The sequence below is a fragment of the Nerophis ophidion genome, linkage group LG10, assembly GCF_033978795.1.
Source record: "Nerophis ophidion isolate RoL-2023_Sa linkage group LG10, RoL_Noph_v1.0, whole genome shotgun sequence".
Classification (NCBI taxonomy): Eukaryota; Metazoa; Chordata; class Actinopteri; order Syngnathiformes; family Syngnathidae; genus Nerophis; species Nerophis ophidion.
Genome location: NC_084620.1, coordinates 55,326,953 through 55,354,140, shown reverse-complemented (window position 1 = coordinate 55,354,140; position 27,188 = coordinate 55,326,953). Strand labels below are relative to the sequence as shown.

The following is a 27,188-nucleotide window of genomic DNA, read 5'->3' as shown; positions in this document are numbered from 1 at the left end:
ATAGGAGAGACTATTCATCCCTGAACACCATGGACTTCATGTTAGTTCATGTGAAATAACAGACAGACAGGGCTTTGCTGCCCTAGCACACAGCAAAATGAGCTAACCTCACGCTATAACAGGGGTCGGGAACCTTTTTGGCTGAGAGAGCCGAAAAGCCAAAGATTTTAAAATATATTTCCGTAAGAGCCATATAATATTTTTTTTTAACACTGAACACAACTAAACACGTACATTTTTAAGACCAACATTTCTAGAGTATAATAGGTCTCATATTCTTTGTATTAACATTGTTATTCTGAATCTAACTGTGGAGGGGGCGTGGCCTGCGGGCCTGCAGCGACAGGTGCGAAGATGGTCCACCTGGGCCTTGTTATCTAATCACCTGTCGCTCTGTTATAAGCAGCAGCCAGGAGGAGAGACTGGGTTGGGGCTGGAAAAACTATTGCTGGAAAGCAACTGAGAGACTTTTTGAAAAATAAAACAATATCGTAACCCTGAAACAGGCTCTAATATGTCGGTGCTTGGGGGTCTGAAGAACCCCCAGGAGGGCAAGCCCCACACTAACCAATAATAAATGAATAACTTTTTACCATTAACGCAACTTCTTGAACAGGTGCGGTAGAAAACAGATGGATGGATTAAAAATGCATGAGAATGTTTTATATTTTGAACATTATTTTTAACACTGTGATTACAAGTGGAATTATTCATTACTTATCGTGTTAAGCAATGTCAGCTCAGATTTATCAGAGAGCCAGATGCAGTCATCAAAAGAGCCATAGGTTCCCTACCCCTGCGCTAAAAGCTAATCAGCCTTCACCTCAAGCCAGAATTGCGAGCGAGCTGAGCTGCAGTTTAAGTTTTTAGAACAGGGGTCGGGAACCTTTTTGGCTGAGCGAGCCAAAAAGCCAAATATTTTTAAATGTATTTCCGTAAAAGCCATATAATATAATTTTTTACACTGAACAAAACTAAACGCGTGCATTTCTAAGTAAGACCAACATTTCTAGAGTATAATAGGTCTCTTGTTCTTTGTAATAACATTGTTATCCTCGAGCTAACTGTGGAGGGGGCGTGGCTTGCGGGCCTGCAGCGAACTGGGGTGTGCCAGGACCGGCCTCGAAATCAGCGACAGGTGCGTGGATGGCCCACCTGGGCCTTGTTATCTAATCACCTGTCGCTCTGTTATAAGCAGCAGCCAGGAGGAGAGACGGGGTTGGGGCTGGAGCCAGAGCGCGAGCGAAAACGAAAGAGAAAAATACAATTGCTGGAAAGCAACTGAGATACTTATTTGTAACTTGTAACCCTGAAACAGGCTCTCATGTTGGTCCTTGGTGGTCTGACAAGGCAAGCCCCACACTAACCAAGAATAACTTCTTGCCATTAAAGCAAATTCTTGAACAGTTGCGGTAGGAAACGGATGGATGGATTAAAAATGCATGAGAATGTTTTATATTTTGAACATTATTTGTAACACTGTGATTACAAGTGGAATTATTCATTACTTATCGTGTTAAGCAATGTCAGCTAAGATTTGGGGCGGTGTAGCTCGGTTGGTAGAGCGGCCGTGCCAGCAACTTGAGGGTTGCAGGTTCGATTCCCGCTTCCGCCATCCTAGTCAATGCCGTTGTGTCCTTGGGCAAGACACTTTACTCATCTGCTTCCAGTGCCACCCACACTGGTTTATATGTAAAAAAATAATAATAATTAGATATTGGGTTTCACTTTGTAAAGCGCTTTGAGTCACTAGAGAAAAAGCGCTATATAAATATAATTCACACATTCATCCCAGAGCCAGATGCAGTCATCAAAAGAGCCACATCTGGCTCGCGAGCCATAAGTTCCCTACCCCTGTTCTAGAAGGTCAACGGGCTCATAGTGATGCTAGTAGTAGTTGTGACTTGGAAGTGTTTAGTATAATTTGGGGAGAGTACGATGTCCACTGCTAAACACATATCTGCTCGACGCTGAAGCATTGACAACATGCGTTCTGAATACGCAATGCTGATTGGCTTTGTATGTAACCAATCAGATGGTTGTGTGGGCGGGACAATGCTGGGGGCTCAGACAGAGGCAGAAAGCAGAGCAGCTTGTTAAGACTTTAGGTTACAAACTGGTTCGATACACCTCCGAACCGGACCGAAACGGTTCAATACACATACACGTACCGTTACACCCCTAATATATATACATATATATACACACACACACACACACACACACACACACACACACACACATACACATAAAGTCTAATGAAGCAAAACTAATTTTTGGACCCCCTGTTAAAGACCTGTGTACTACAATAAAACCTCTCCACACCTTGAGGATCTTCTGCTGCAGACTGTCGATGCCCAGCGCCCCCTTGCTGAAGTCCAGACCCACGCCGATGTGTCCGAGGCTGTCCACCACATCCAGGTTGGACTCGGAGCCGCCACGCCGCATGAACACGGGGATGCTGAGGACATCGCAGCCGCTCCGCTCCGCCTTGAAACATGCAAATATTGACAAAAAAATCAGCAGACATTTTAATGTGAAAACAGCAACAACAGCTAATAGCAGTAAAATGACTGAATTTTAAGGACTTAAAAGCCTACTGAAATGAGATTTTCTTATTCAAACGGGGATAGCAGGTCCATTCTATGTGTCATACTTGATCATTTCGCCATATTTTTGCTGAAAGGATTTAGTAGAGAACATCGACGATAAAGTTCGCAACTTTTGGTCGCTAATAAAAAAGCCTTGCCTGTACCGGAAGTAGCAGACGATGTGCGCGTGACGTCACGGGTTGTGGAGCTCCTCACATCTGAACATTGTTTACAATCATGGCCACAAACAGCTAGAGCGATTCGGACCGAGAAAGCGACGATTTCCCCATAAATTTCAGCGAGGATGAAAGATTCGTGGATGAGGATAGTGAGAGTGAAGGACTAGAGGAAAATAAAAAAAAGGGGAGGGCAGTGGGAGCGATTCAGATGTTATTAGACACATTTACTAGGATAATTCTGGAAAATCCCTTATCTGCTTATTGTGTTACTAGTGTTTTAGAGAGATTATGGTACCTGAAGATGGAGGGGTGTGGCCACGGGTGTGGTGACCGCCAGCTGCAGGAGGACGGAAGCACCGCTCATGTTTACGGTAAGAGCCGACTTATTACCACAATTTTTGCACCGAAACCTGCCAGTTGACACACATATATATATATATATATATATATATATATATATATATATATATATATATATATCTACACACATACATATATATATAATATATATATACATACATATACATATATATATATATATATACATACATACATATACATATGTATATACATACATACACATGTATATATATATTAATATATATACATACATACACATACATATATATATTTATATATATATATATATATATGTGTATATATATATATATATATATATATATATATATATATATATATATATATATTAGGGGTGTAACGGTACACAAAAATTTCGTTTGGTACGTACCTCGGTTTAGAGGTCACGGTTCGGTTCATTTTCTGTACAGTTAGAAAACAACGAAATATAAATTTTTGGGTTATTTATCTACCAAATTTGTAAACAATGGCTTTACACTTTTAACATTGGGAACACTATAATAATTCTGCCCACGTTAATCCACATTAAACTGCCTCAAGTTGTTGCTTTGATTAAATAAAATGACAAAACCTTTCTTCTACATATAAAAAGTGCAACATTAAACCGTTTCAAGTCAACTCATCATGCTTAATTTATTACAGCATGTGGTCGGGAACCATGTTCGCTTGAGCGCTCTGTTCCATAGTAAAGCTTCACCTTTGGGAATGTAAACAAGGAAACACCGGGTGTGTTTGTGTTGCTAAAGGCAGCTGCAATACGCCGCTTCCCACCTACATCTTTCTTCTTTGACGTCTCCATTATTAATTGAACAAATTGTAAAACATTCAGCAACACAGATGTCCAGAATACTGTGTAATTATGCGATGAAAAGAGACGACTTTTAGCCGTGGCAGTGCGGGAAGAACATGTCCGCTCCGACCGATGACGTCATCACTCAGCGACGTTTTCAACAGGATACTCCGCGGGAAATTTAAAATTGCAATTTAGTAAACTAAAGAGGCCGTATTGGCATGTGTTGCAATGTTAATATTTCATCATTGATATATAAACTATCAGACTGCGTGGTGGCTAGTAGTGGCTTTCAGTAGGCCTTTAAGTTTAAGTGGCAAAGTGTGTAATGTACAGGATGGAGCTTTTAAAACAATACAAGCGCAATGTGCTGCAAATTGAAAGTTTGCATCCCCATGCTGCTGTGCTCGCAACACATTCACACACAAGGCTGCTTTTCGCCTCATTAATCACAAGCGGGGGGGGAAGAAAAACATTTGAAAGGACAGAAAGAAAAAGTCGTTTAAGTAAATTAGGCCTTCACTTTCAAAAGCGCCATTTGGATTCAAAGCACGTGGACGCAAACTCTAAGTGAACATAACCGAGGTGTCGTGGAAGGTTTATCCATTTTGTCTCCTCAAAGCCATTTTGACTCCGAGCACTTACATGACGGACGTTAAACCAGCAGCAGATGTCATCAATAATTCAGAATTCCACGTTCAACTTGAAAGTATTATTCCTCACTCGGGGTACGCAAAAATCTATTCATATCCAAATCAAGATTTTTATGTATTCTGACTAGGGTTGTACGGTATACTGGTAGTAGTATAGTACCACAATACTAATTAATCATATTCGGTACTATATTGCCTCTAAAAAGTAGTGAAGTGAAGTGAATTATATTTATATAGCGCTTTTTCTGTAGTGACTCAAAGCGCTTTACATAGTGAAACCCAATATCGAAGTTACATTCAAACCAGTGTGGGTGGCACTGGGAGCAGGTGGGTAAAGTGTCTTGCCCAAGGACACAACGGCAGTGACTAGGATGGCGGAAGCGGGAATCGAACCTGCAACCCTCAAGTTGCTGGCACGGCCGCTCTACCGACCGAGCTAAACCGAGCTAAACTGCCTAGGGCGCACCGTCACGTTGTAATATTGCAAGTTTACGAGCAGAGGAGCATGTTCGGCAGCGCGCGCACACAGAGTACTTACAAGCAGACACACTGTGTAAACAGAAAAAGGAGAATGGACGCATTTTGTTGTAAAAAGTGATAGAACATGTTGAAAGAGAAAGTCAGCAGATGTTAACAGTAAATGAATAAGTGGATTCATAATAAATGTTTACAGTTTGTCTCTAATAATGGAGACAAAATAATAGATAGACAAACACAAAATGTTACTGCATAGACCTGGGGTGTCAAACTCAAATACAGAGTGGGCCAAAATTTAAAACTGAACAAAGCCGAGGGCCGAGGTTGAACAAAATAATCCTTTAATAGGGACCCAAACAAGTTTTGCATTGAATATTGACCAAGCAAGGCTTATATAACTTTATAGTGACCTGCAAAATCGAGTTTTAAATAATAGTAATGAAAAAATACCAATGGCATATCAAATAAAATAAAAATACAAATTGAATGCCTCTTTTCGGCGGCGGGTTTGAGTTGGGTCGGGGTTTGGTGGTAGCGGGGGTGTTGGGTATTTGTTTGGTTGCGTTTATGTTGTGTTACGGTGCGGATGTTCTCCCGAAATGTGTTTGTCATTCTTGTTTGCTGTGGGTTCACAGTGTGGCGTATATTTGTAACAGTGTTAAAGTTGTTTGTACGGCCACCCTCAGTGTGACCTGTATGGCTGTTGACCAAGTATGCCTTGCATACACGTGTGTCTGTATGAGCCGCATATATTATGTGAGTGGGCCGTGACGCTGTTTGTATATAGGAAAAGCGGACGTGGCGACATGTAGAGAACACCAAAGGCAGTGCTTTTATGGCCCGCCCCCAATATTATTGTCAAGGTGGAAATCGGCAGAAATTCGAGAGGAGCCAGAGTTTGACACCCATGGCATAGACTAATTAGGAGTCTTTTTTTGTTTACTTACTACTAAAAAGACAAGTTGTCTAGTATGTTCACTATTTTATCTAAGGACTAAATTGCAATAATAAACATATGTTTCATGTACCCCAAGATTTTTTTGTTCAAATAAAGCCAATAATGACATTTTTTGTTGTCCCCTTTATTTAGAAAAGTATCGAAATACATTTTGGTACCGAGACAATTTTAATTCTGTCTGTGTTTAATTCCTTGCTTCTTGTCTTGTTTAATAAATGTCATCACAGTGTTTAAGTGCAAAACTGACATATGTTTAATGCACCCTAAGATTTTTGGTTCAAACAAAGTCAATAATGACATTTTTTGTAAGCCCCTTTATTTAGAAAAGTATCGAAATACATTTTGTACCGAGACAATCCTACTTGAATCCCCAAATTCCTCTGAAACAGCTGTTGCCGTGTAATCAGGGAAAGTCGAAATAAAAGAGGAAGTGTACAATCTTTCGCCAGAGCGTGATGGAGACTGTACAAGAGTACAGCCCAGACGTCTCTCCTCAATTAAGCCAAATATAATTCTGTTTCTGTTTAATTCCTTGCTTCTCGTCTTGTTTAATAGATGTCATCACAGTGTTTAAGTGCAAAACTGACATATGTTTAATGTACGCTAAGATTTTTTGTTCAAATAAGGCCAATAATGACATTTTTTGTGGTCCCCCTTATTTAGAAAGGTAACGAAATACATTTTGGTACCGAGACAACCCTACTCGAATCCCCAAACTTGAAGACCAAGGTTCTCAGGACTAGCTGTGTGTATTTGTGTTGTCAGAATAATTGTATCAAAGTTATCACACAACTTTGAGTTGCCACAAGTTCCCGGCAAGAAGACAAAAGCTGTGTTTAATCCTACCAAGCAGAAGTCTTGTAAAACTCTACAGTGTAGGATGGGAAGCAACATGAAAGTGTTCTGTTTCTTTTATGTATTGTAATCAACGGAAAGATATTGTCTTGACCCGAGATATACAAAGCGAAGAGGAAGCAGGACCCGACTCTCCGACAGGGACCTCTTCTTTGAACTGTTTTACGACCCCCGGGGCAGTATAGCTCGGTTGGTAGAGTGGCCGTGCCAGCGACTTGAAGGTTCCAGGTTTGATCCCCGCTTTCGCCATCCTGGTTACTGCCGTTGTGTCCTTGGGCAAGACACTTGACCCACCTGCTCCCAGTGCCACCCACACTGGTTTAAATATAACTCAGATAGTAGGTTTCACTATGTAAAAGCGCTTTGACTCACTAGAGAAAAGCGCTATATAAATATAATTCACTTCACACTTTTTCTGTGAACTGTTTAAGTTAAGTTAAAGTACCAACGATAGTCACACACACACGAGGTGTCGTGAAATTTGTCCTCTGCATTTGACCCATCCCTTTGTTAACCCCCCACCCCGGGAAGTGAGGGGAGCAGTGAGCAGCAGCTGTGGCCTCGCCCGGGAATCATTTTTGGTGATTTAACCCCCAATTCCAACCCTTGATGCTGAGTGCCAAGCAGAAAGGTAATGGGTCCCATTTGTATAGTCTTTGGTATGACTCAGTCGGGGTTTGAACTCACAACCTACCGATCTCAGGGCGGACACTCAAACCACAAGGCCACTGAGTAGCTTTACGACCTTTTCTTTGAACTGTTCTGTAACCAAAGGCGATGGCAGTTTACTACCCCCGTGCCTTACAGACATCTGTTGCCATTTGTTCAGGGAAAGCTCGGTTGGTAGAGTGGCCGTGCCGGCAACTTGAGGGTTGCAGGTTCGATTCCCGCTTCCGCCATCCTTGTCACTGCCGTTGTGTCCTTGGGCCAGACACTTTACCCACGTGCTCCCAGAGCCACCCATACTGGTTTAAATGTAACTCAGATATTGGGTTTCACTATGTAAAGCGCTTTGAGTCACTAGAGAATAGCGCTATATAAATATAATTCACTTCACAAGAGAGGAGGCGTACAATCTTTCGCCAGAGCGCGATGGAGACTGTACAAGAGTACAGCCCAGACGTCTCTCCTCAATTGAGCCAAATTTAATTATGTCTCTGTTTAATTCCTTACTTCTTGTCTTGTTTAATAGATGTCATCACGGTGTTAAAGTGCAAAACTGACATATTTGGGGGGTAATGAGTGACTCTCTATCAATACCCGTCCCAGTACTTTTGCCCGTGGCGCATCCCTAACAATAAGTGCGGCGCAGCACTAATCCTGGAGTACGTACTCCACATTCTTATCTAACTCAAACCACAAGGACACCGAGTAGCTTTACGACCTTTTCTTTGAACTGTTCTGCAACCAAAGGCGATGGCAGTTTACGACCCCCGTGCCTTACAAACATCTGTTGCCATTTGTTCAGGGAAAGCTCGGTTGGTAGAGTGGCCGTGCCAGCAACTTGAGGGTTGCAGGTTCGATTCCCGCTTCCGCCATCCTAGTCACTGCCGTTGTGTCCTTGGGCCAGACACTTTACCCACGTGCTCCCAGTACCACCCACATTGGTTTAAATATAACTCAGATATTGGGTTTCACTATGTAAAGCGCTTTGAGTCACTAGAGAAAAGCGCTATATAAATATAATTGACTTCACAAAAGAGGAGGCGTACAATCTTTCGCCAGAGCGCGATGGAGACTGTACAAGAGTACAGCCCAGACGTCTCTCCTCAATTGAGCCAAATTTAATTATGTCTCTGTTTAATTCCTTACTTCTTGTCTTGTTTAATAGATGTCATCACGGTGTTAAAGTGCAAAACTGACATATTTGGGGGGTAATGAGTGACTCTCTATCAATACCCGTCCCAGTACTTTTGCCCGTGGCGCATCCCTAACAATAAGTGCGGCGCAGCACTAATCCTGGAGTACGTACTCCACATTCTTATCTAACTCAAACCACAAGGACACTGAGTAGCTTTACGACCTTTTCTTTGAACTGTTCTGCAACCAAAGGCGATGGCAGTTTACGACCCCCGTGCCTTACAAACATCTGTTGCCATTTGTTCAGGGAAAGCTCGGTTGGTAGAGTGGCCGTGCCAGCAACTTGAGGGTTGCAGGTTCGATTCCCGCTTCCGCCATCCTAGTCACTGCCGTTGTGTCCTTGGGCCAGACACTTTACCCACGTGCTCCCAGTACCACCCACATTGGTTTAAATGTAACTCAGATATTGGGTTTCACTATGTAAAGCGCTTTGAGTCACTAGAGAAAAGCGCTATATAAATATAATTGACTTCACAAAAGAGGAGGCGTACAATCTTTCGCCAGAGCGCGATGGAGACTGTACAAGAGTACAGCCCAGACGTCTCTCCTCAATTGAGCCAAATTTAATTATGTCTCTATTTAATTCCTTGCTTCTTGTCTTGTTTAATAGATGTCATCACAGTGTTAAAGTGCAAAACTGACATATTTGGGGGGTAATGAGTGATTCTCTATCAATACCCGTCCCAGTACTTTTGCCCGTGGCGCATCCGTAACAATAAGTGCGGCGCAGCACTAATCCTGGAGTTCGTACTCCACATTCTTATCTAACTCTATCAACAATTCCATCTGGGAGGAAAGCTCGAAGCAGAACGAGTGTGTGAGCCGCGCGGTCACATGACCAGGGTCCAAAACGTAATTTTGCCATTTGCATTCTGTTCCCCGGCTGACATTTTGTCGAGCTTTAACCATCACGCCGAGGTCTTTTCGGAGATAAAAGCTGCTGCTGCTTGACACGGTGCAACACCGGTGCTGACTCAGCTAATGTGTGCAAATACACGCACGTACGCTCACTAAGCCCGCGTAAAAAAACAAAACTGGCTCATCCGGCATCACAGACGAGGCTGGTGGCCATGGACCTGCGCACCCGCCCTGCGACGTGTCACGCTGCACCATAAAAAAATGGGGGTTTTAGCGTCACGTGTTCGCGCGGGGTGTCAAGTGTGACGACAGGACAAGTTGCGCCGGTTGCCTTGACAACAGATAAATGAAAACGGTCATGCCATCATTCAAGCACCACATTTTGTTCCCAAACATCATCTGTTTGTGTGTAACATGACACATGCCTTATAAGGAGCTTTAAACCCCCCCTACACACACACACACACACACACACACACACACACACACACACACACACACACACACACACACACACACACACACACACACACACACTTTAAGCTATCAAATGTCTGTTGCAGCATCAAATAAAGCAGCTTTCACACATATTTGACTTCCTATGTAATAACGGATTGTAAGTATTTGACCTAATTCAGAATTACCAGAATAATAAGTAAATTATACTCAGATACAAAACAAAAATTGTAACACAACAGCATATTAATAATGCTATTTTTCAAACACAAACCCCAAAAGCAGTGACGATGTCACGTCGTGTAAATGGTAAATAAAAAGAGAATACAATGATTTGCAAATCCTTTTCAACTTATATTCAATTGAATAGACTGCAAAGACAAGATACTTAACATTCGAACTGAGAAACTTTGTTATTTTTTGCAAATATTAGCTCATTTTGAATTTGATGCCTGCAACATGTTTTTTTTTAAAAAGCTGGCACAAGTGGCAAAAAAGGCGGAGAAAGTTGAACAGGCTAATTGGGAACAGGTGGGTGCCATGATTGGGTATAAAAGCAGCTTCCATGAAAAGCTCAGCCATTCACAAACAAGGACGGGGCGAGGGTCACCACTTTGTCAGCAAATGCCTTAGCAAATTGATTAAGAGCAACATTTCTCAACCAGCTACTGCAAGGAATTTAGGGATTTCACGATCCACGCTCCTTAATTTAATCAAAAGGTTTAAAGAATCTGGAGAAACCAGGAACTACTTCTCCTCGCTACATCTGTAACTGCAATTTAAAACTCTACTATGCAAAGCGAAAGCTATTTATCAACAACACCCAGAAACGCCTGCGGCTTCGCTGGGCCCGAGCTCATCTAAGATGGACTGATGCAAAGTGTGAAAGTGGTCTGTGGTCTGACGAGTCCACATTTCAAATTGTTTTTGGAAACTGTAGGCATCGGGTCCTATGGAACAAAGACGATAAGAACCATCCGGATTGTTATAGGCGCAACGTTGAAAAGCCAGCATCTGTGATGGTATGGGGGTGCGTTAGTGCCCAAGGCATGGGTAACTTACACATCTGTGAAGGCTCCATTAATGCTGAAAGGTACATACAGGTTTTGGAACAACATATGCTGCCATTTAAGCGCCGTCTTTTTCATGGACGCCCCTGCTTATTACAGCAAGACAATGCCAAGCCACATTCAGCACGGGTTACAACAGCATGGCTTCGTAAAAAAAAAGAAAAAAAAAAAAAAAGAGTGCGGTGTGATAGCAAAATTACTTATATTTGTTTAAATAGATGATGTTCTTTGAACTGGGCACCAAAAGTTGTTTATTGGTCTCAGGAATGTGACACTTAGCAAGAGATCTATTATCTGATCAAGCTCAGTCTCCTGTGTCTTTGATGTAACATGTGGACTTTAGTTGACCTGGGCATATGTGTCATTTATTCTTGACCCCCAACAGAGCTAAATTGTTCCCCTTTCCTGAGTGACCCCCCCCCCCCCCCCCCTTCTGGGCAAACGACACCCTCTCCTTCTTCACAGGACTTTAGGTATTCATTCCACTGGTGTACTGTATGTAAATGAGCATGGAGGGTGGGACTTCTGAGAATGTATAACTATCATGTCAAATTCTAAAAGGAGTTAGAACAAGCTGGAACGAACGGATGTGTCGTTCTGGTTTGGTCTTGCTTTGCAAAGCTTGTTATTATTTGTTTGTTACTTTAATAAATCATTTTAAAGCTATTTGTCACTAAAGGATCGTCTTTAAGAAATGTCCACGACAGCGGGTACTTTCCTGGCCCGCCTGCAGTCCAGACCTGTCTCCCTTGGAAAATGTGTGGCGCATTATGAAGCGTAAAATACGACAGCGGAGACCCCGGACTGTTGAACGACTGAAGCTCTTCATAAAACAAGAATGGGAAAGAATTCCACTTTCAAAGCTTCAACAATTAGTTTCTTCAGTTCCCAAACGTTTATTGAGTGTTGTTATAAGAAAAGGTGATGTAACACAGTGGTGAACATGCCCTTTCCCAACTACTTTGGCACGTGTTGCAGCCATGAAATTCTAAATTATTATTATTTGCAAAAAATATTAAAGTTTATGTGTTTGAACATCAAATATGTTGTCTTTGTAGTGCATTCAACTGAATATGGGTTGAAAAGGATTTGCAAATCATTGTATTCTGTTTATATTGACATCTAACACAATTTCTCAACTCACATGGAAATGGGGTTTGTACAAAGTGGCAAAACCAGAAAATTTGAATACAATCTCAGACCTTCACTACAGATTGCACACACGGTGCCAGTGCAGATGCATGCTGGGACACATCGCAGAGCTCGTTCTCGCATCAACTAATGAGTAAAATTGTGCTCAAATGTCAGACGGATCCTCCGGCTTCCAAAATGCAATGAAGTGGTTGGGGGGAAGATTCCATTTTCAAATATTTGGTGATGCTGCTCCTCCCTCCCGTCGCACACATTAGCCTGACAACAAGCCCCGGGCTGCGGCAGGAGGAGGCCTGCAAACATCTTAACCCCCCCTCCCCCCTCCCCCCGGGCCACAAGTTAACATGTACAAGCTTGACAGAGAAGTAGGCTGCTGCGTCGACACAGTCAGCACCTGAGTGTTCCTCACGCAAACTGGAAGATGAAGACGCCCCGGAGGAGCTCATCAAGACGACTATCTGATTAAGACGCAAAACTCTCCGAGGACCTACTTGGAGGAGGATCTCTTAGCAAACCTGACCTTTGAATAGGAAGTGAGACTTCACATTGTACGCTTTGTTTTGTAGGACATAAATCAATGTTTATTTATATAGCCCTAACTCACAGGTGTCTCAAAGGGCGACATCCGTGGTACAGAGCCCACATAAGGGCAAGGAAAAACTCACACCCAGTGAGACGTCAGTGACAGTGACAATGATGACTATGAGAAACCTTGGTGAGGACCGCATATGTGGGCACCCCCCCAGGGGACCAAAAAACAATGGATGTCGAGCGGGTCTAACATATGATGAAAGGTGTGAAAGGTTCCCAATTAGCCCGGTCACTTATGAGATGTTCCAAATAAGCGTTTGATGAGCATTCGTCAACTTTCTTAGTCTTTTTTGCCACTTGTGCCAGCTTTTTTGAAACACGTTGGAGGCAAGAAATTACAAATGAGCGAATATTTGCAAAAGATAACAACGTTTACCAGTTCGAACATAAAAAATATGTTGTCTTTGCAATTGAATATAAGTTGAAAAGGATTTGCAAATCATTGTCTTCTGTTTTTATTTACCATTTACCGCTATAGCGGTCTATCCCGGGACCTAGTCCTAGTCCTATCATTAATCAATCAATCAATCAATGTTTATTTATATAGCCCTAAATTGCAAGTGTCTCAAAGGGCTGCACAAACCACAACGACGGTACAGAGCCCACATAAGGGCAAGGAAAAACTCACACCCAGTGGGACATCGGTGACAGTGACAATGATGACTATGAGAAACCTTGGTGAGGACTGCATATGTGGGCACCCCCCCCCCCCAGGGGACCAAAAAGCAATGGATGTCGAGCGGGTCTAACATGATATTATGAAAGGTGTGAAAGGTTCCCAATTAGCCCGGTCACCTATGAGATGTTCCAAATAAGCGTTTGATGAGCATTCCTCAACTTTCTCAGTCTTTTTTGCCACTGGTGCCAGCTTTTTTGAAACCCGTTATCATGAAATTACAAATGAGCGAATATTTGCAAAAGATAACAACGTTTACCAGTTCGAACATAAAAAATATGTTGTCTTTGCAATTGAATATAAGTTGAAAAGGATTTGCAAATCATTGTCTTCTGTTTTTATTTATCATTTACCGCTATAGCGGTCTAGCCCGGCACCTAGTCCTGGTCCTATCATCAATCAATCAATCAATGTTTATTTATATAGCCCTAAAATACAAGTGCCTCAAAGGGCTGCACAAACCACAACGACATCCTCGGTAGGGCCCACATAAGGGCAAGGAAAAACTCCAGTGGGACGTCGACAATGATGACTATGAGAAACCTTGGAGAGGACCGCATATGTGGGCAACCCCCCCCCACCCCCCAGGGGACCGAAAGCAATGGATGTCGAGCGGGTCTAACATGATACTGTGAAAGGTATGAAAGGTTCCCAATTAGCCCGGTCACCTATGAGATGTTCCAAATAAGCGTTTGATGAGCATTCCTCAACTTTCTCAGTCTTTTTGGCAACTTGTGCCAGCTTTTTTGAAACACGTTGGAGGCATGAAATTACAAATGGGCGAATATTTGCAAAAGATAACAGTTCGAAAGTAAAAAATATCTTGTCTTTGCAATTGAATATAAGTTGAAAAAGATTTGCAAATCATTGTCTTCTGTTTTTATTTACCATTTACCGCTATAGCGGTCTATCCCGGGACCTAGTCCTAGTCCTATCATCAATCAATCAATCAATCAATGTTTATTTATATAGCCCTAAATCAAAAGGGCCTCAAAGGGCTGCACAAACTACAACGACATCCTCGGTAGGGCCCACATAAGGGCAAGGAAAAACTCCAGTGGGACGTCGACAATGATGACTATGAGAAACCTTGGAGAGGACCGCATATGTGGGCACCCCCCCAGGGGACCGAAAGCAATGGATGTCGAGCGGGTCTAACATGATACTGTGAAAGGTGCGAAAGGTTCCCAATTAGCCCGGTCACCTATGAGATGTTCCAAATAAGCGTTTGATGAGCATTCCTCAACTTTCTCAGTCTTTTTGGCCACTTGTGCCAGCTTTTTTGAAACACGGACGCATGAAATTACAAATGAGCGAATATTTGCAAAAGATAACAGTTCGAAAGTAAAAAATATATTGTCCTTGCAATTGAATATAAGTTGAAAAGGATTTGCAAATCATTGTCTTCTGTTTTTATTTACCATTTACCGCTATAGCGGTCTATCCCGGGACCTAGTCCTAGTCCTATCATCAATCAATCAATCAATCAATCAATCAATGTTTATTTATATAGCCCTAAATTACAAGTGTCTCAAAAGGGCTGCACAAACCACAACGACGGTACAGAGCCCACATAAGGGCAAGGAAAAACTCACACCCAGTGGGATGTCGGTGACAGTGACAATGATGACTATGAGAAACCTTGGAGAGGACCGCATATGTGGGCACCCCCCCGGGGACCGAAAGCAATGGATGTCGACCAGGTCTAACATGATATTGTGAAAGGTGTGAAAGGTTCCCAATTAGCCCGGTCACCTATGAGATGTTCCAAATAAGCGTTTGATGAGCATTTGTCAACTTTCTTAGTCTTTTTTGCCACTTGTGCCAGCTTTTTTGAAACACGTTGGAGGCATGAAATTACAAATGAGCGAATATTTGCAAAAGATAACAGTTCGAAAGTAAAAAATATCTTGTTTTTGCAATTGAATATAAGTTGAAAAGGATTTGCAAATCATTGTCTTCTGTTTTTATTTACCATTTACCGCTATAGCGGTCTATCCCGGGACCTAGTCCTAGTCCTATCATCAATCAATCAATCAATCAATGTTTATTTATATAGCCCTAAATCACAAGTGCCTCAAAGGGCTGCACAAACCGCAACGACATCCTCGGTAGGGCCCACATAAGGGCAAGGAAAAACTCACACCCAGTGGGACGTCGGTGACAGTGACAATGATGACTATGAGAAACCTTGGAGAGGACCGCATATGTGGGCACCCCCCCCCCAGGGGACCGAAAGCAATGGATGTCGAGCGGGTCTAACATGTTTTTGTGAAAGTCCAATCCACAGTGGATCCAACATAACGGTGAGAGTCCAGTCCATAGTGGGTCTATAACGGTCTATCCTGGGACTTAGTCAAAGATCCTCTCGAACTAAACCAAACTTCCAGGAAGCTAAAGACCGGTGGGTGGGTTTTGGGGGCAGACTTCTCCTTTCACTATTACCCAGCGGCGTGATTTCAGACTTCAACGATCACCTCTCAAAATACCATAACTCAGGGGTGTCCAAACTTTTTCCACTGAGGGCCGCACACTGAAAAATCAGAGCAAGCGGGGGCCATTTTTTAAATTTTTATTTTAAAAACCAATACAATATATGTATAAAAAATATACATTTAGGTCTCCATTCAGTTATGATCCCGGGGACCCCAAAGGGTTTTGGTCAAAAAATATAAAAAAAAAAGTGTCATTATTCAGTATTATAATTTTCATTATTATTCAAGTTTTAAATCTCTAGATCAACATTAGAAAAAAAAATGGGGAAAAAACACAAAACATGCAATATTTTCACCCAATAACTTTTTTAGGTGGAATATATGAGATTACATAATAATTGGAGCCTTAATTTTGGATATTGATTCATTATTATTTTTGAGCAATGACACTTAAAAACAAATCACAGTAAAATAATCGGGGATCCAAAAGTGTCCTACTTATTAAAATGTTAAAAAATAAACTATACATTTTTTTACTGTTTACTTTTTGCACAATAATCTTGAGATCAACTTCAGATATATCCGTCAATTTTAAGTTTTATTGTTGTTTATGTTTTGTTTGTTTGTTTTAGGTCCTTCTTTTAAAAAAACAGCTCAGTTTGTTTATATGGCAAAACACAAAATATGCAACATTTTCCACAAAAAATATCTCAAAGTGGAATATTTAACGTGACGTAATCGAAGCCTTGAATAGGTCAATACTTCAAAATGACATTGATTTTGATTCATTATTATTTTTTAAAGAAAGAAACAGCCTGCATGGCAGCTTTGTGTTATAAGAGTAAGCATTGCAACAATTTCTTGTAACATTTCACCTGTTTGCTCTTTTATACCACTTTTTTATGTTTTCTATTCTTTTCAATTGTATTCTTAAAATGTTTCGTGGGGCCGTTAAAAAATGACCCGCGGGCCGCAAATGGCCCCGGGGCCGCACTTTGGACAGCCCTGCTATAACTTGCTGGAGAAATACTACACAGGTAGTGTATGCACTGCAAAAACTGAAATCTACTGTAAGTAAGATGAAATATCTCAAATAAGGGTAACAATTGCTTGTTTTCTGTCTGATAAGATACTTCTTCTCACTAAGCAGATTTTATTTAAGAATGTTTTACTTGTTTTAAGTGTTTAAATGATCTCAGTAAGATACTACAGCTTGTTGCTGAGATCTGATGACCTATATTCATACTTGCCAACCCTCCCGATTTTCCCGGAAGACTCCCAAATTTCAGTGCCCCTCGCGAAAATCTCCCGGGGCAACCGTTCTCCCGAATTTCGCCCGATTTCCAACCGGACAACATTATCGGGGTCGTGCCTTCAAGGCACTGCCTGTAGCATCCTCTGTAACCTGTCGTCACGTCTGCTTCTCCTCCATACAAACAGCGTGCCGGCCCACTCACATAATATATGCGGCTATAACCCACACACAAGTGAATGCCATGCATACTTGGTCAACAGCCATACAGGTCACACTGAGGGTGGCCGTCTTAACAACTTTAACACTGTTACAAAAATGCGCCACACTGTGAACCCACACCAAACAAGAATGACAAACACATTTCGGGAGAACAGCCGCATCATAACACAAAATAAACACAACAGAACAAATACCCAGAAACCCTTGCAGCACTAACTCTTCCGGGACGCTGCAATATACATCCGTGTACACAGCGGCGTATTAAAAAGTCATCAATTTTACTTTTTAAAACAGATACCGATAATTTCTGATGTTACATTTTAAAGCATTTATCGGCCGATAATATGGGCAGTCTTTTTATTATCGGACATCTCTAATCACGTTACAAAAAAAACAAAAAGGAGAGGACTTAAAGCGGTGCCTTGAGGAACGCCTCAGTTATGTAAATCACAAGTTTGGACCCAAGTGTTCTAGGTTTGCGAGCAAGGTTCAAATGTCAATGCAATAATCTGCCAGTGTCTTTACAGTGTTCCAAGTTCCACAAAAAAGGAGCTTCACAGAGTTTTTAGGAATTTGCTGCAAAATATTTGCCTCCCAGGTTTTGAACTGACAAACCCGGTCCGCCTGTTGAACAGCCCTGCTCTATCTGGCAAAACACCGGTAAGGGTCAGCAGCAGGGGATACACAAAATAACAACATCCAGTCCATATTTAGTCAGCACCTGACCTGACTAACCTGTTCTCGCTGCACAGCTCGACGTCAAATACAAGTTCAATTTTGAAGCCTCAGCATACAGGAATAGCAGACGTTTTCTGAAGGAAACTCAGGGACTCTCCACCAAACTTCACCTAAAAACTCCCATTTTTAAGTTGCCCCCATAAAAGAAAACATGGACCTCCACCAGCCCCCCAATCTCCAAAAAACTGTTGAATATATTTTAAGGGAATTCACACATTTCGGCATTCATTATGTAGACCAGGGGTCACCAACGCGGGCACCAGGTCGCCCGTAAGGACCAGATGAGTCGCCCGGTGGCCTGTTCTAAAAATAGCTCAAAAAGCAGCACTTACCAGTGAGATGCCTTAATTTTTTTAAATTGTATTTATTTACTAGCAAGCTGGTCTCGCTTTGTTCGACATTTTTAATTCTAAGAGAGACAAAACTCAAATAAATGTGAAAATCCAAGAAAATATTTAAAAGACTTGGTCTTCACTTGTTTAAATTAATCAATCAATCAATCAATCAATCAATCAATCAATCAATGATTATTTACATAGCCCTAAATCACTAGTGTCTCAAAGGGCTGCACAAACCACAACGACATCCCCGGTAAGGCCCACATAAGGGCAAGAAAAACTCACACCCAGTGGGACGTCGGTGACAATGATGACTATGAGAAACCTTGGAGAGGACCACATATGTGGGCAACAACCCCCCCCCTCTAGGGGACCGAAAGCAATGGATGTCGAGCGGGTCTAACATGACACTGATTAATTTTTTTACTTTGCTTCTTATAACTTTCAGAAAGACAATTTAAAAGAAAAAATACAACCTTAAAAATGATTTTAGGATTTTTAAACACTTATACCTTTTTACCTTTTAAATTCCTTCCTCTTCTTTCCTGACAATTTAAATCTTTTTTTTTTTTTTACTGTAAAGAAAAATAAATACATTTTAATTTAATTCTTTGTTTAGTTTCTGTTTTTTCGATGAAGAATGTTTGTGAAATATTTCTTCAAACTTATTATGATTAAAATTCAAAAAAATTATTCTGGCAAATCTAGAAAATATTTAGAATCAAATTTAAATCTTATTTCAACGTATTTTGAATTTTTTTTTTTAATTTTTGTTTTGGAAAACAGAGGAAATAATGATTTGTCTTTGTTAGAAATATAGCTTGGTCCAATTTGTTATATATTCTAACAAAATGCAGATTGGATTTTAACCTATTTAAAACATGTCATCAAAATTCTAAAATTAATCTTAATCAGGAAAAATTAATAATGATGTTCCATAAATTCTTTATTTAATTTTTTCAAAAAGCTAGTTTTTCTCTTCTTTTTTTCGGTTGAGTTTTGAATTTTAAAGAGTCGAAATTGAAGATAAACTATGTTTCAGAATTAAATTTTCATTTTTTTCCTGTTTTCTCCTCTTTTAAACCGTTCAGTTAAGTGTTTTTTTCATCATTTATTCTCTACAAAAAACCTTCCGTAAAAGGAAAAAAAATGTACGACGGAATGATTTTTGTATATATACCGTCCATCCATCCATTTTCTACCGCTTATTCCCTTTCGGGGTCGCGGGGGGCGCTGGCGCCTATCTCAGCTACAATCGGGCGGAAGGAGGGGTACACCCTGGACAAGTCGCCACCTCATCGCAGGGTGTATATATACCGTATTTCCTTGAATTGCCGCAGGGCATATAGTATGTGCCTGCCTTGAATTACTGGCAGGCACTTACTCGCTTTCCAAAATAATTAGCGCATGCTTAGTATTACCGCCGGGTCAAACTCGTGACGTCACGAGTGACACTTCCCCTGTCATCATTTTCTAAATGGAAGAGGCTGATTTCAATACCGGTAATTTGAAATCCCTTAAAGGGAAGAAGATTAAGAGCTATTCAGTAGGATTTAAGCTCCTAGCTTACATCACACTCAAATTTTTACTGCATACCTTTGGTAAGTGCCGTAGTGAGAAGAGGTTTCAAAATAATTAGCGCATGCTTACTTTTACCGCATGCCTTTGGTAAGCGCAAGCGTGAGAAGAGGTTTTAAATTAATTAACGCCCCGGCGGCAATTCAAGAAAATACGGTATTTAAAACATGTCATCAAAATTCTAAAATTAATCTTAATCAGGAAAAATTACTAATGATGTTCCATAAATTATTTTTTTGAATTTTTTCAAAAAGATTCGACGTTTATACCAAAATGGATACATGGATGATACAGCAGAGGATTGGGAGAATGTCATGTGGTCAGATGAACCCAAAAGAGAACTTTTTGGTATAAACTCAACTGGTCGTGTTTGGCGGAAGAAGAATACTGAGTTGCATCCCAAGAACACCATACCTACTGTGAAGCATGGGGGTGTAAACATCATGCTTTGGGGCGGTTTTTCTGCTAAGGGGACGGGACGATTGATCCGTGTTAAGCAAAGAATGAATGGGGCCATGTATCGTGAGATTTTGAGCCGAAACCTCCTTCCATCAGTGAGAGCTTTGAATACTTGACCAAATACTTATTTTCCACCATCATTTACAAAAAAAAATATTTAAAATTCCTACAATGTGAATTCCTGGATTTTTTTTTTCACATTCTGTCTCTCACAGTTGAAGTGTACTTATGATGAAAATTACAGACCTCTGTACCTCTCGGTGCGGCGTCTTCAGTAATGCGGACGCTGTATCGATCCGTTGTGGTGAAGAAAGAGCTGAGCCGGAAGGCAAAGCTCTCAATTTACCGGTCGATCTACGTTCCCATCCTCACCTATGGTCATGAGCTTTGGGTCATGACCGAAAGGATAAGATCACGGGTACAAGCGGCCGAAATGAGTTTCCTCCGCCGGGTGAGAAGCTCTGCCATCCGGGAGGAACTCAAAGTAAAGCCGCTGCTCCTTCACATCGAGAGGAGCCAGATGAGGTGGTTTGGGCATCTGGTCAGGATGCCACCCGAACGCCTCCCTAGGGAGGTGTTTAGGGCACGTCCAGCTGGTAGGAGGCCACAGGGAAGACCCAGGACACGTTGGGAAGACTATGTCTCCCGGCTGGCCTGGGAACGCCTCGGGATCCCCCGGGAAGAGCTAGACGAAGTGGCTGGAGAGAGGGAAGTCTGGGCTTCCCTGCTTAGGCTGCTGCCCCCGCGACCCGACCTCGGATAAGCGGAAGATGATGGATGGATGGACAGACCTCTGTCATCATTTTAAGTAGGAGAACTTGCACAATCGGTGGCTGACTAAATACTTTTTTTGCCCCACTCTACATATAGATGTATTTATTAAAGTTAAATTGAGCAAATTGGATATTTCTAGCATTTTATTTAAGTGTGTATCAAACTGGTAGCCCTTCGCATTAATCAGTACCCAAGTAGCTCTCGGTTTCAAAAAGGTTGGTGACCCCTGATGTAGGACATAACGCACTAAAACATAATAAATGGCTCGTTTTTCTGCTGATGTGCGATACAAAGCCGCCATAGAACAACAAAAGAGTAATTTTCGTCTGGAAGTCTGGCACGGTAATACAAGGCAGTGGCGGCATGTTGCCAGATGTGCGCGGTTACACAAACTGTTGCTTAGCAAAGACAATTGTTGATAGTTGTACTTAATGCCATATATTTAATACTATTCTTCGTGACGACACATTTACCTGACAACAAGACATATTATAGATTGTTTCCCTTTTAAAGTAAGATAGTAGCGCGCATTACTCAAGTCATCCCAGCAGTAATGTTTACCATATTAGCGTCGACGGTGTTCATAGGTGGAGCCCGACTTGTGGGGAACTTTTGGCCGCAGCAGCACCAGCATATCCCGGCATAGTCTCGCCTCCTCGTGCGGGCGCCAAAGTATCCTTGCCTCGGGCGTTAAACTTGTCCGGTGACTGCTTACAAGAACATCGTCCGTTGTGCGCGTAACATCGACATCTTAGGAGGACTCCGACGGAGATGGTGAGGCTCGATCAGCCGACGTTGGCGCCGCGGCGGAGAGTCGGAACCCCTGATGCACTTCGGGCTGCTGGAATACAGCGGAGGACGTAAGCACCGCCCACTGTGACATGTACGGAGAGGCGTGGCTGTCCATATCCAACGCACCCCTCCTATAGTACACCTCAGCAATTAGAATTGCTACCAATCAATTGTGATTGACTTAGTTTGGATCGAATCTCGGTATTTTTGAAGCAAATTTCTAAAAACAGCAAACCTCTCCTCTCATTAATAGGAGCTGTGGCGTTTATAAGATGCTAGTTTAAGCGCACTTGTCATGAGCAGGATCTTTGACTACTGTTTTTGGAGTATGTTCTTAAAGCGCTGGTTTTAAATAGAGGATCTTTGACTACTGTTTTTGGACTACGTGCCTAAAAACATTCCCGTCAAATGGTGGACATTTGACTACTATTTTTGCAGGTCCTTTAAAAAAGCACATCACTCCTGTCATCTACAGGATCTTTGACTACTGTTTTTGGAGTAGGTTCTTAAAAACAACAGAGCGCTGGTTTTAAATAGAGGATCTTTGACTACTGTTTTTGGGGATAGTCCCTAAAAACACTCCTGTCAAATGGTGGAAATTTGACTACTATTTTTGCACGACATTTAAAAAAGCACAGCACTCCTGTCATCTAGAGGATCTTTGACTACTGTTTTGGTGTAGGTTCTTAAAAACAACAGAGCGCTGATTTTAAATGGAGGATCTTTGACTACTGTTTTTGGGGTTTGTCCCTAAAAACACTCCTGTCAAATTGTGGAAATTTGACTACTACTTTTGCAGGACATTTAAAAGAGCACAGCACTCCTGTCATTTAGAGGATCTTTGACGACTGTGTTTGGAGGAGGTTCTTAAGAACAACAAAGCGCTGGTTTTAAATAGAGGATCTTTGACTACTGTTTTTGAAGTTTGTCTGTCCCTAAAAACATTCCCGTCATATGGTGGACATTTGAGTACTATTTTTGCAGGTCCTTTAAAAAACCACAGCACTCCTGTCATTTAGAGGATCTTTGACTACTGTTTTTGGAGGAGGTTCTTAAAAACAACAGAGCGCTGGTTTTAAATAGCGGATCTTTGACTACTGTTTTTGGACTACGTGCCTAAAAACACTCCCGTCAAATGGTGCACATTTGACTACTATTTTTGCAGGTCCTTTAAAAAAAGCACAGCACTCCTGTCATTTAGAGGATCTTTGACTACTGTTTTTGGAGTGGGTGCTTAAAAACAACAGAGCGCTGGTTTTAAATAGAGGATATTTGACTACTGTTTTTGGACTAGGTCCCTAAAAACATTCACGTCAAATGGTGGACATTTGACTACTATTTTTGCAGGTCCTTTAAAAAAAAAGCACAGCACTCCTGTCATCTACAGGATCTTTGACTACTGTTTTTGGAGTAGGTTCTTAAAAACAACAGAGCGCTGATTTTAAATAGAGGATCTTTGACTACTGTTTTTGGGGTTTGTCCCTAAAAACATTCACGTCAAATGGTGGACATTTGACTACTATTTTTGCAGGTCCTTTAAAAAAGCACAGCACTCCTGTCATCTAGAGGATCTTTGACTACTGTTTTTGGAGCAGGTTCTTAAAAACAACAGAGCGCTGGTTTTAAATAAAGGATCTTTGACTACTGTTTTTGAGGTTTTTCCCTAAAAACACTCCCGTCAAATAGTGGACATTTGACTATTATTTTTGCAGGTCCTTTAAAAAAAAAAAGCACAGCACTCCTGTCATCTACAGGATCTTTGACTACTGTTTTTGGAGTAGGTTCTTAAAAAAAACAGCGATGATTTTAAATAGAGGCTCATTGGCTACTGTTTTTGGGGTTTGTCCCTAAAAACACTCCTGTCAAATTGTGGAAATTTGACTACTATTTTTGCAGGTCATTTAAAAAAGCACAGCACTCCTGTCAATTAGAGGATCTTTGACGACTGTGTTTGGAGGAGGTTCTTAAGAACAACACTAGCGCTGGTTTTAAATAGAGAATCTTTGACTACTGTTTTTGAAGTTTGTCTGTACCTAAAAACATTCCTGTCATATGGTGGACATTTGACTACTATTTTTGCAGGTCCTTTAAAAAAAAGCCCAGCACTCCTGTCATTTAGAGGATCTTTGACTACTGTTTTTGGAGTGGGTGCTTAAAAACAACAGAGCGCTGATTTTAAATAGAGGATCTTTGACTACTGTTTTTGGGGTTTGTCCCTAAAAACACTCCTGTCAAATGATGGACATTTGACTACTATTTTTGCAGGTCCTTTAAAAAAAAGCACAGCACTCCTGTCATTTAGAGGATCTTTGACTACTGTTTTTGGTGTAGGTTCTTGAAAACAACAGAGCGCTGGTTTTAAATAGAGGATCTTTGACTACTGCTTTTGGGGTTTGTCCCTAAAAACGCTCACGTCAAATGGTGGACATTTGACTACTATTTTTGCAGGTCCTCTAAAAAAGCACAGCACTCCTGTCATTTAGAGGATCTTTGACTACTGTTTTTGGAGGAGGTTCTTAAAAACAACAGAGCGCTGGTTTTAAATAGAGGATCTTTGACTACTGTTTTTGGGGATTGTCCCTAAAAAAACTCCCGTCAAATGATGGACATTTGACTACTATTTTGGCAGGTCCTTTAAAAAAAAGCACAGCACTCCTGTCATCTACAGGATCTTTGACTACTGTTTTTGGTGTAGGTTCTTAAAAAAAACAGAGCGATGATTTTAAATAGAGGATCATTGACTACTGTTTTTGGGGTTTGTCCCTAAAAACACTCCTGTCAAATTGTGGAAATTTGACTACTATTTTTGCAGGACATTTAAAAAAGCACAGCACTCCTGTCATTGAGAGGATCTTTGACTCCTGTTTTTGCAGCAGGTCCGTAAAAAAAACAGCAGTGCACTGCTGTAATGAAGAATATTTTTGCTGTTTTTAGGAACATGTTAGGGTAAGCACTCTTGTCGTGAAGAGGATCTTTGGCTACTGTTTTTGCAGTAAGTCCTTAAAAAGAGCAGCGCACACCTAGTCAATAGGAAAAAAAAGTGTTTTACATAGAGAAAGCCATTATCTACATCTTATACTTATACTATACTAGTGTGATAAATGGCCCTTTGAGGGCCGTTTATAGTCCATGTGGCCCCAGATAACAACACACCCTGGGTCCAGTGTGAGTATGTTGTAAATCACGTACGTTGAGAGTAGGCAGGGGGACCCCCAAGGGGGCTTTTGACTTGAGCTGTTATTGAAGAGCAACTGATTAAAGCACGTTGTTTCCTCTCAGTGATCGATACCAATAACCTCAGGCACTTCCACTCCATTTCAGACCCGTATTGATTTCTAGAATGCACGCTGGTGTGTGAAAGGGACACAAAAGGGGCGGCAGGTAAATGTGACGTTTAACTGGAGAATAGGGTTGGTGACAATAATTTGGTACCGGTACCATATTGTATTTCGATACATAAATGGCATTATTGTCTTTAATTGAACAAAAAAATCTTAGGGTACATGAAACATATGTTTATTATTGTAATTTAGTCCTTAAATAAAATAGTGAACATACTAGACAACTTGTCTTTTAGTAGTAAGTAAACAAACAAATACTCCTAATTAGTCTATGAAGTAACATATTTATACACCTATTATTTTGTCTACATTATTAAGGACAAACTGTAAAAATTGATTATTAATCTACAAACCCCGTTTCCATTTGAGTAGGGTAATTGTGTTGGATGTAAATATAAACAAAATGCAATGATTTGCAAATCCTTTTCAACCCATATTCAGTTGAATATGCTACAAAGACAACATATTTGATGTTCAAACTCATAAACTTTTTTTTTTTCAAACAATCATTAACTTTAGAATTTGATGCCAGCAACACGTGACAAAGAAGTTGGGAAAGGTGGCAATAAATACTGATAAAGTTGAGGAATGCTCATCAAACACTTATGTGGAACATCCCACAGGTGTGCAGGCTAATTGGGAACAGGTGGGTGCCATGATTGGGTATAAAAACAGCTTCCCAAAAAAATTCACAGTCTTTCACAAGAAAGGATGGGGCGAGGTACACCCCTTTGTCCACAACTGCGTGAGCAAATAGTCAAACAGTTTAAGAACAACGTTTCTCAAAGTGCAATTGCAAGAAATTTAGGGATTTCAACATCTACGCTCCATAATATCATCAAAAGGTTCAGAGAATCTGGAGAAATCCCTCCACGTAAGCGGCATGGCCGGAAACCAACATTGAATGACCGTGACCTTCGATCCCTCAGACAGCACTATATCAAAAACCGACATCAATCTCTAAAGGATATCACCACATGGGCTCAGGAACACTTCAGAAAACCACTGTCACTAAATACAGTTGGTCGCTGCATCTGTAAGTGCAAGTTAAAGCTCTACTATGCAAAGCGAACGCCATTTATCAACAACATCCAGAAACGCCGCCGGCTTCTCTGGGCCCGAGATCATCTAGGATGGACTGATGCAAAGTGGAAAAGTGTTCTGTGGTCTGACGAGTCCACATTTCGAATTGTTTTTGGAAATATTCGACATCGTCTCATCCGTAGATATGGTGTTCTTGGGATGCAACTCAGTATTCTTCTTCCTCCAAACACGACGAGTTGAGTTTATACCAAAAAGTTCTATTTTGGTTTCATCTGACCACATGACATTCTCCCAATCCTCTGTTGTATCATCCATGTATCCATTTTGGTATAAACTTAACTCGTCGTGTTTGGAGGAAGAAGAAGAATACTGAGTTGCATCCCAAGAACACCATATCTACTGTTAAGCATGGGGGTGGAAACATCATGCTTTGGGGCTGTTTTTCTGCTAAGGGAACACGACGATTGATTCGTGTTAAGGAAAGACTGAATGTGGCCATGTATCGTGAGATTTTGAGCCAAAACCTCCTTCTATCAGTGAGAGCTTTGAATGGTTGACCAAATATTTATTTTCCACCATAATTTACAAATAAATTCTTTAAAATTCCTAAAATGTGAATTCCTGGATTTTTGTTTCACATTCTGTCTCTCACAGTTGAAGTGTACCTATGA

The 27,188-nt window shown here is 41.1% G+C and overlaps 1 protein-coding gene across 5 annotated transcripts in view; it reads right to left on the bottom strand.

Annotated features, from left to right (window-relative positions):
- The window catches only part of tmcc3 (transmembrane and coiled-coil domain family 3), a 60,250-nt gene that overhangs the window by 2,472 nt on the left and 30,590 nt on the right, over positions 1-27,188 (bottom strand). For 4 of the 5 annotated variants that reach the window (XM_061914169.1, XM_061914166.1, XM_061914167.1 and 1 more), the window contains one exon: positions 2,326-2,490. In XM_061914169.1, coding sequence (XP_061770153.1) covers positions 2,326-2,448 — 123 coding nt within the window. In that variant the 5' untranslated portion in view covers positions 2,449-2,490. Of the gene's footprint in view, positions 1-2,325; positions 2,491-21,901; positions 22,202-27,188 lie in introns of those variants that run through there. The other variant, XM_061914168.1, reaches the window with a different exon arrangement.